The 10,107-nt window shown below is 55.0% G+C and overlaps 1 protein-coding gene across 1 annotated transcript in view; it reads left to right on the top strand.

Annotated features, from left to right (window-relative positions):
* Positions 1-10,107, top strand: part of PDGFC (platelet derived growth factor C) — a 38,101-nt gene that overhangs the window by 24,849 nt on the left and 3,145 nt on the right. Inside the window, exons 5-6 of the mRNA XM_027766565.1 lie at positions 2,212-2,419; positions 7,877-8,091. Coding sequence (XP_027622366.1) covers positions 2,212-2,419; positions 7,877-8,091 — 423 coding nt within the window. The remainder of the gene's footprint in view (positions 1-2,211; positions 2,420-7,876; positions 8,092-10,107) is intronic.

The raw sequence follows: 10,107 nt of genomic DNA on the forward strand, positions 1-10,107 counted from the left end.
CACCCCAGCCTATAAATCAGGCCGGGACACCTTTGAAAACGGACGTTCCCGAGATGCAGCGAGGCCTTCCGGGCCTTTCACTCCCTTTCTCTCCGGGACTCACTCACCAGCTTAGAAAGAGCAGGACTTCAGAGCAGGACTTAGAAAGTGGGGACGCGGTGTTCCTTGGCCAGTGGGCAGGGCGGCTGTCACGAGAGGGTCTGTTCTGTTCACACCGGTCCTCGAACTCTAGGCAGCACGTGTGTGGGGGCCTCTTCCAGTGCTGTGGGCAGGGACCAGGATGTGTGTGTGTGTGTGTGCGTGCATGCATGTATGTGTGCAAATGTATGTATACTGTGTGAGTGTGAGTGTATGTATGTGTGTATTGTGTATGTGTGTATATGTGCATATATGAGAGTGTGTGTGTGTGTGTGTGTGTGTGTGTGTGAAATTATCCTTCAAATTTTATTTTTGGGGGCCAGCCCCATCGCCTTGTACTAAGGGAGCTGGATCTTACATGGCCCACCGTGGTTCGCATCCCCGCCCCGACAGCGTGAAAACATGCTGGGCGTGTGTGCGGATGACCGGCCCCAGTGCACAGGCCACGTCAACGCGTCCAGGCCTCGAACCCCGGCATCCCGCTGTGTGGGCTACTGAGCGCCACCTCAGCAGTGTGGGCTGCAGCTGGGATGTCCTTGGCGGAAGGACCGCCACACAGGAGCCTGTAGACAGGAGGCCAAGAACACGTGTCCTCGAAGAGCCCCGAATAACAGCTCTGTACCGTGTGGGCACCTGCCCTGGTGCCTGCAAGCTAGCGGGGTACTTCCTAGCAGACATTTATTTCCTTCTGTGTGCAGACCGGGGACTTCCTGCTTCCTTATTTGAAGTCTACTTATCTCTGCGATGAATGAGAGACACAGAGACAGAGAGACTGCACCCCACAGGGTCCTGACGCCACGACCTGCCCAGCCTCGGCACGCCCCAGGCCATGGGCACACGGCCGGGACTCATGGACATGAACTGGGAAGTCCCGCTGTGGCTTGGCCTACGAGGACCTGTCGTTGACAGAGCATGTGGGTTTTGCCATAGGGTGTGTGGAGAGGGGCAGGGAGCGGGAAAGTGAGAATCACGCCCAGGCGCATGGCCAGGCCATGACCCTTCCTCCTTCCGGACTTGGGCACGCACACATGCACCCCTTGTGATTTTTAAACCACTGGGTCTGCCGGGTCCAGGACTTGGACTTCGGTCAGCCGTGTGAGTCCAGCGCCTTAACCACCACACCACCAGTGACATGAGTGTGAAAAATAATCTCCTCTTTGTGTGTGATAAACTCTCACTTCATCTTCCATTTCTCTGGTGACTCACTGAATCCAGCCTGCTCCCCAGTGTTTCCCGACCTTGTTCAGGCTGCTCCTCTGGAATGCACTTGTTCCTTCCCACCTGTGTCTTTTGTTTTAAATTCTGAATGCTAATGTTCTGACGGTCTCCTAGCCTACCAAGACGTGCTCCCGGTGGGTTTTAATCCTGTTAGCGAGCCTTTTATATTTAAGAAAGACTTGTAGGCAGCTCTGTCTGCTGATTGAGCTGCTCTAACTTGATCTGCAACCTCTTCAAAGGGTTTGCACCTGTATTTTGTTCTAGTTTTCATGGGCTAATTATTTTATTTTACTTATTCATTTATTTCTTGAGAGAGATTTTTGCTACAGGGTGCATGTGCTTGACGGAGAGACAGAGAACGAGAAACCACTCCCTAAGGGGGATGGCCAGGCCAAAAGCCCTTCTCCCTTCTCCTCTCAGGGTTTGGGGCAAACATACCCGCATGCGCCCGGCGTGAGTTTCCAGTTGCCAGGCGGGGGACTTACAGCACAGCTGGTCATGTGGGAGACAGGTGGCATAACTGGTACGACCCCACTGGCCCCTAATTATTTATAGTAAATGTTTAATTCACCTGACGCTCAATGCCGTGTTGAGGAAAATGAAAAATGGACACGCAAGAGAACGTGGCATTCTTCCTGCCCCGTAGTGCGTCCTTGAAGCGCTTTGCCACCGGATAGAAGAGCCTCCCGGCCACGCCCGCAGTGACCGGTCGTGTCTTCCTCGGTGATGTCCCGGTGCCCTGGCTTTGTGGGCAGCCGCCCCCTTGTTGTACCACCCCCAGCTCAGCGTCGGGGTCTTCGGCCGGCGAAGCGGTTCCCGGCTGGACCCTAACATCCTGGCCCCTTCTCTCTGCAGCCGCTCCCCGAGCCCACCGGCCCCTCCGCCCTGCCCCCGTCGGCCCTGCCGCTGGACCTGCTGAGTCAGGCTGTCAGCGCCTTCGGCACCTTGGAAGACCTCATCCGGTACCTGGAGCCCGACAGGTGGCAGCTGGACCTGGAGGACCTGTACCGGCCCACGTGGCAGCTGCTCGGCAAGGCCTTCGTGTTCGGAAGGAAGTCCCGAGGTAAGTGTCCGCAGGCCGGGGTCCCGCTCTTCGCTCAGGGCTGCCTTCAGGCTGCCGGAGCAGCTCGCCTTCCACGCTCTGGGCAGCTCGGCCTGAGTTTGTGTGATGAGGACGTATTGGAGGCGCTCTTGGTGGCTATGGCAGAGTAGAAGGGGGCCTCAGGGGTCCATTTCAGAAGGACCCTTGCTTCCTCACGCCTACTGTTTGGAGATACCTGATTTTGAGACTCAAGATAAATTATAGCTTAGAGCCAAGTTTTGGGCTAGAAATGTGGGATGTTCAATTAAAAAGAAAAGGCATTGTCCACCATGTCCCCCGTGGGTCTAGGTTATTATCAGTTTCCATTTCCTAAGCCTGGAAACTTAGAATAGCAATTTCTAAGATAAGATTCAAAGGAAGATTTTCAGTTTGAAGTGATTGCTTCTGACCATACGGGCCTGTTTCCCTTCGAGAGGGACAGTGTGGAAACTGGACCTAATTCCCCATGACCAAGAAAGGGACACATGGGTCACCGAGCTTTCTGTGGGGCCAGCTCAATTTCCTCATGCCGTTAGAATGGGAGAACCCTCATTTCAGACCAGTGAAAATGGTCTGGGAATTCTGACACTCGTAACGCACTCGGAAAATCCACTGGACGCTGAAACCCACACAGCGTCACTTGAGAGAGTAAGTGACAGCCTGTGGCAGGACCTTCCAGTGGTGGCTTCAGGCCCCCACAGGGCAGAGTGCCCGGCCCTCACCTTGGGGAGGAAGCTGGGTCCTGTCCTTTGAGCGGGCTTGTCGCCCTGCCCTCAGGTCCTGCTTTCATCTCACAGCCCTGCTCAGACCTGCCCAGTCCTGGGCCTTGCTAAACCAGCAGGTGGGTTTCCTCCTGGCCTGAGTTTGAAATCCACATTCGTGTGTGCGGCGGCCTAACCCAGCCCAGATGCTGACAGTGGTGCACAGATACCTGATTTGATCTTGATGAGTACGTTTGGGCAGCACCCCTCCCCGATCAGGAGCCAGGAGACGAGGATCTGCGAAACCTGCCAACAGTGAATAGGGCCCTTGTTGGCAGGCTTGCGGGGTTACCGCCATGAGCTCCAGAAGTGGAGGGTGAGACCCGTTCCCAGCCCAGACTCGGATGTCGGAGAGCTGAGTTCTGGAATCCAGCCTCAACAGCAACTCCCTAGCCCTGTCTCTGTGCTGAGTATCTGAGCCTGGTGCTCTGGGGAGTGCTGGCCAGCGGCTAGTGGTCGGTGCTGCCCGGGTGTTTGGGGTTTGGCCCCAGGTAGTGGGCAGTCGGTGCTGCGCCAGGGGTCGGCCCCAGGTAGTCAGTGCTGCCCCGGTGTTCGGGGGCTCGGCCCCAGGTAGTCGGCGGTCGGCGCTGCCCGGGTGTTCGGGGGCTCGGCCCCAGGTAGTCGGCAGTCGGTGCTGCCCGAGTGTTCGGGGGTCGGCCTCAGGTAGTTGGTGGTCGGTGCTGCCCGGGTGTTCGGGGAGTTGGCCTCAGGTAGTTGGTGCTGCCCAGGTGTTCGGGGAGTTGGCCTCAGGTAGTCGGCCATTGGTGCTGCACCAGGTCACTTGGGGTCGGCCACAGGTAGTCAGTGGTGGTGCTGCCCGGGTCGCTCGGGGTCACCCTGCACATCAGAGCCCTCTGCCATTTGCCACCTGCTCGCTGGCAGCGAGGTGGGTGTGAGACGGCAGTGTGTGTGTGTGTGGAGCTCGCCAGACCAAGTGCAGGTGTGATGTGGCACCACAGGGACAAGGCCAGCCACCGGCTTTCTGCAAAGGACCAAGAAGGGACTTTAAAGCTTCCGCTTAGACACTGAAGAAGACGGCGCCCCGGGCATACCTACCTGAACGGCCACACAGCTGTCCTGGAGAGGGGCCTGAGACAGCGTTGCAGGAAGAGAACCAGCCTCTTATCTCCAGGGGATGAGCCACCCACCGGGTCTAGTGTGGCCGTAATTGTTTTGCTCCCTATTTTCTTTACAGTAGAACTTAGGAAATTGATGAGCTTAGCATTCGAAATGACGATTCTGATTTAGGAGATGCGCTCGCATTGTCATTCTTCAGACACATGAGCAGAGGCCCGTGTCAGCGTCGCAGGTGGCCGTGGACAGGGAGTGGACAGGGAGGGGACCGCGGAGGAAACCCCTCCTCGGGGCAAGGCAGCGTCTCCCCTCGCTTTCTGCCTTCTTTGTCCCTCTCCCTCTCCGTCGTTGTCTCGCGCTCTGCACGATGCTTAGAGAATTTACGCTGTGAGGTCACAGTCACGTGCTTTGTCTCAGTGAAGCCTCTGTGCATGTGGGGACTTGGCGTGTGCAGTATAAATCCCGGATGTGACGTGCCCACTTGAAGCCCGCCTGCGTGGGCTGCGTTCACGTGCTGCCTTTTCGTCTCGTTCCCTTTCCCCAGCTCAGAGTTGTCATTCAGACCTCAGTACTACGGGGAAAACATGCCACATCTCTGAGTCAAGCTTCGCTAGTTCTTAAAAAGGGCTTTTGACTTCTGTGTCACACATGATGAATGGGTGGAAGCTAGGTGGAGGGTGTGTTTAAACTTTCACACGGTGGTAGGTACCATAACTCAGGGCTCTGGGGAAAGCCCGCCAACGCCACGCTGTGGCTAAGTAAACACCTTAAAGGGAGCGCAGACGGGCGCATTTTCTAGTTTCATGACATGGTGCGTTTAAGCTATTCAGGGTACGTGCGTGTCCTTTGAAGCTAAGCCTCACTCACATTCTAAAGAAGCACAAATCTTAAATCAACATCCACCGCTTTGGCAATTGGCATTTGTGTCATGCACAGTTTTAAGTTTTTTTCTGCCCTGCCCAGAGAGTGGCTTAGAGAAGATTCGGCTCATCTCCCACGCAGTTTAAAACAGGAGTGGGGAAGGCATGCACGCAGTCCCGGCCAAGTGCACAGGAAGGGGGCGTCAGCCGCCGTCTGGGAGCTGGTCTTCGCAGGGCTGCAGAGCAGGGCTCGGCTGTGCTGCAACATGGCATAGCTATGTTTCACAGGGGGTCCCGGCCAAGTGCGCAGGAAGAGGGCGTCAGCCGCCATCCGGGAGCTGGTCTTCGCAGGGCTTGGCTGTGCTGCAACATGGCATAGCTATGTTTCACAGGGGGTGGGTTGAAACATGGAGTGGCTATGTCTCACAGGGGGTCCCGGCCAAGTGCGCAGGAGGGGGGCGTCAGCCGCTGTCCGGGAGCTGGTCTTTGCAGGGCTCGGCTGTGCTGCAACATGGCATAGCTATGTTTCACAGGGTGATTTTCAGATGCAAAGCACATCTTAAATACTCAAAGCTTGCAGTGATTTCCTGTTGCCCTGATAAAGTAGGTTTGCTGAACACGGCGTGGAGAGGGACCCAGCGAGTCAGCCCGTGTCGGCGTCTCTCTCTACTCACCCCAGGTCTGGTTAATCATGTAGATCACACATGTGTAGTTTAGAATTATGTATGTGTAATTTTATGATATATTTTTTAAATGCTTAAACTGGTTCCCTTTGACAGATTAAAAACTCCATCTTGTGTCAGCACAACAAACCCGAGGAAACAAGCATGTGATTCTCATTACCTTGTCATGTAAAACTGTTTAAAGCACTGGCATGTAATGGTGCCAATCGAGTAGGATTGTGATTATTGCTATTTGAAGCGGTCTTTATTTTTGCTTTTTTGTTCCCCCAGGGTTTTTGCCATTGGGTGCATGCACTTACCAGAGAGACACCAGGTTGTTGGGGGGGGGGAGTGCGAAACATTCCGGGGGAAGGCCACCTAGCAGTCCCTTCTCTGTTCTGCTCTTGAGATTTTGGGCATGCATGCATGTGTGCCCAGCGTGATTTTTAAGCCACTATTTCCAGGGATTTGAACCATGGCAGGCCATGTGGGAGTCCAGTGCTTAAACTGCCAGGCCACCTGCTGGCCCCCAAAGCTGTCTTTTTTAAAAAAAGAATCTTTTATTTATTTAATTCCATTTGTTGTTATTATTTCTTTAAAATTTGACTGAAAAGAGACAGAGAAATAAAGTGAAAGGGAGAAAAGAAGTCTCCAGATCCGGGACTTGAATCGTGGTTGGCCATGTGGCAGACCAGTGCCACAACTATCATGCCACCTGCTGGCCCCCAAAGCTGTCTTTAATTAGAAAATATAACTTCACTTTTAGAAAATACTTTGAAGGACTATCTTATCTGAAACTTTCCAGTTTTATTTGGAATTAATTTATTTTAATTTTTCTAATAAAATATTATAAATTAGTATTGTATTAGAGATATTTGTCTTCATATTAACTATCCACCATCCTGCGTTAGGGATAAATTGCTCTTGAGCGTGGAGTGTTGGCTGGCCGTGGTCTCCCGAGGCGATGTGGTTTTGTTGTTGGAAACAATGGTTCTTTGAGGTTGTACTGCGATGGCCTTGTGAAGAGGTGTCTGTTTGGTCTTCACAAGTGGGGATTCTTTGCAGGAATAAAGCACAGCATAGTTACCCACACACTGAGAGCGGGGACAGGGCTGCCAAGAGGGCGGCTCTTCCCGACCCGGGAGGAGGCAGGTGTGCCGTGGGCCGGCTAGTCTGTGTCAGAGGGAGCTGCTTGGTCCGATGTGGCAGGTGCTTGGTTGGTCCGTGTCCAGAGGGAGCCCCTCATCCCTGTGACAGTTCTTGGTTGGTCCGTGTCCAGAGGGAGCCCCTTGGTCCCCTGTGACGGTTCTCAGTTGGTCCGCGTCCAGAGGGAGCCCCTCGGTCCCCTGTGACGGTTCTCAGTTGGTCCGCGTCCAGAGGGAGCCCCTCGGTCCCCTGTGACGGTTCTCAGTTGGTCCGCATCCAGAGGGAGCCCCTCATCCCCTGTGACAGTTCTCGGTTGGTCCGCGTCCAGAGGGAGCCCCTCCGTCCTGTCCTGGCTGTTTCTCACTCCTAATGGTCTCCGCTGCCTTCGAAGTACATTTTCTTCAATCTCTTTTTATATTTTATGACTCTTGTTACCAAAAAGACTGTGAAGTTCGTTGACGGGTTTCAGTTCTCAGCTTCTGTTCATCCTATGAGACGATGATTCTTTTTAAAAGTGTGTTTACTTTTTAATCAAAACATTCACCCTTTTACATTTTTTTCTCTCTCTCTCCTTTTGTAGTTTGTTTTGTTTTGTTTTTATTTTTTTGTTAGAAGGCATGCGTGGTCATTGGAGGGAGGGGTGAAGGTGAGAATTGCTCCTGGGCATGGCCATGCCACAGCCCCTTCTCCTTCAGCCGGCTCTGGGACATGAACCACCAGTTGGCCACATGGTATCCAGCCGCCTTAGCACAGGGCACTGGCTGGAACTTCTTGTCCCGCCCCTCCTGGTGTTAGCAGGTGAGGCCTCGCGAGCCAAGACTAAGCTCTGCCCCTCTGGGAGGGTGGGCTCGGGCCACAGCCAGGAGGGGGTGCAGGGTGGCCGTCAGAGACCTGCGAGTGCCTGACTGATGAGCGTGGCGGCCTGTCTCTGCGCAGCAGTGGACCTGAACCTGCTCCGGGAGGAGGTGCAGCAGTACAGCTGCACGCCCCGCAACCTCTCCGTGTCTCTGCGCGAGGAGCTGCGGAGGACCGACGCTGTCTTCTGGCCCGGCTGTCTCCTGGTCAAACGCTGCGGCGGCAACTGTGCCTGCTGTCCCCACAGCTGCGACTGCCACTGCGTCCCCAGCAGAGTCACCAAGAAGTACCACGAGGTGGGTCAGCGTCCCCGCGTCCCACGCCCATGTCTGCCCTGAAGAGTGGCTCTGAGTGTCTGTCTGGGGGAGGCAGCATCCCTGGGGAACTGCAGGCTCTCAAGTTGCTCTCATTTTTTTGAGCGAGTTTTTTCCTATAGGGCATGTACGCTCGCCGGAGAGACAGAGAGAGAAAGCGAGAAATCGCCCCCTCCCCGGGGATGGCCACGCCACAGTCCCTTCTGCATTGTCCTCTTGGAGTCTGGGCACACGCATACATGCCACGAACAACCGTGCTCAACTGTGTGGGACCCCAATGACCATCCAGACTGAGAACGGGCAGCTGGGCCCTGGGGCTGCCTTGGGTGACCCTGGACCGGAGGGATGTGTTCTGAGGGAGAAAGCCATAGAGCTCTGAGAATGCAGAGGGCCCAGGGACAAGGCCTCGTCCCCATCACAGGTGGGCGCACCCTGAGACACCCCAGCCCCTCTGACCTGCACTGTCCGTGGGGCCCTGTATCACGCTAGACTCTGCATGGACTCTTCGCTCGTTTCTCTTTTGAATCTTGATATTAAGGAAAACACAACGCTGGATATCAGTCATCACTGTTTTCTTTATCATTGCCAGAGGACACGTGTGCTTATGGAGACCTGCAATCCCTCTACTTTCCGAGTCTATTTAGGGCCAGTAGGTGGCGTGGTGGTCAAGGCGCTGGACTCCCACATGGCCAACTGCAGTTCGAGTCCTGGACCTAGTGGCTTTCTCACCTTCCCTTTCTCTCTCTGCTGAGTGCACGTGGCCATTAGCAAACTAAAAATTAATAATATTAAATAAATAATTGTTTCAAACAGATCTGTTATTGGGCCAGAGAGTAGTGTGGTAAAGGCATTGGACTCCCACGTGGCCAACCACGTTTGAGCCCCTGAGCCAGTGGCTTGAAAACAGCACCACCCTGCACGCAGTCCATTTCTACACAGCTGTGTTGTTCACACACAGAAGGTCGCGTGCATGTGTGCCCCAAACCCCGAGAGAATGGAGGAGAGGCATTATGGAGTGGTGACCCTCCTCAAGGGTGGTTTCTCACTTTCTCTCTCGTTGTCTCTCTCCTCTTTGGTGAGCACACACACTCTGTGACAAAAATCCTTAAAAAGAAAAGTCTACTTTGGGAATAGTCACTTCAAGACTGGGGTGTATCTCTGGGAAGAAAGTCACCAAGTCTTCCTGAGAGCACAGCCTGCCACTCTCACGTCAGTGACTCACTCACCCTGGGTACCTGTCATGTCTGTGTTCACTCATGTGTGTCATGGGATGGTTGTAATTACCTGATGGAACTCGGGTGAGCTGAGGTGTGTAAGCACACCATTACTGTGCCTGGCATCCTGGAAGCATGAAGGAGCTTACCAGCTAAGCACTCACAGCCATGCCCTCCAGGGAGGCGTGGGCTCCGTCTTTGCACACCTTCGGCCAGAGCTGTCACAGGGTGGTTGATGAGGTTCCCCAGGACCCACTCCGTGAGGGTACCCTGCGGTCCCCAGGAAGTGGAGACGGGAGACGGTGTCCTGTCCTCCTGTGCACTGGTCTTTGTCTCTAACCTAAACAAACACGGTTTCTGAAGCGCCACCCGTCTCGTCCGGGGAAGGAGAGGGAGTGCACCCTGGCAGCGGGCCGTGAGGACACCTGCGTGTGCCACCCCCCGTGGCATCCAAGCAGGCGTGTTCAGCCGCGATGTCTGCTTACGTCTCTGTTGACAGCCTCAGCCATCAGAGGCCTGGCTGCTAGGGTGGCCGACTCATCAGGCTCCAGGACCCGGCTGGGGTCCGAGTTTCAGGAGGCGTCTCCCGGCCATCAGATGGGAGGGCTCGAAGTGTGGCCGGGAAGGCTGCCGTTTGGCGTAACTGAGCCGGCACAGCTGCGGGCCACCACGCTGCTCAGTGCGAGCCTTGTGTCACTTCCTGTGCGAGCACTTGGTAGGCGTGCCTGTGTGCGTGAGGGGTGGGCGTCTGCTCCAGCAGCTGCAGGGCAGCCCTCTCGGGGCA

This window comes from Tupaia chinensis, unplaced genomic scaffold (genome assembly GCF_000334495.1).
Source record: "Tupaia chinensis unplaced genomic scaffold, TupChi_1.0 Scaffold143591_1, whole genome shotgun sequence".
Lineage (NCBI taxonomy): Eukaryota > Metazoa > Chordata > Mammalia > Scandentia > Tupaiidae > Tupaia > Tupaia belangeri.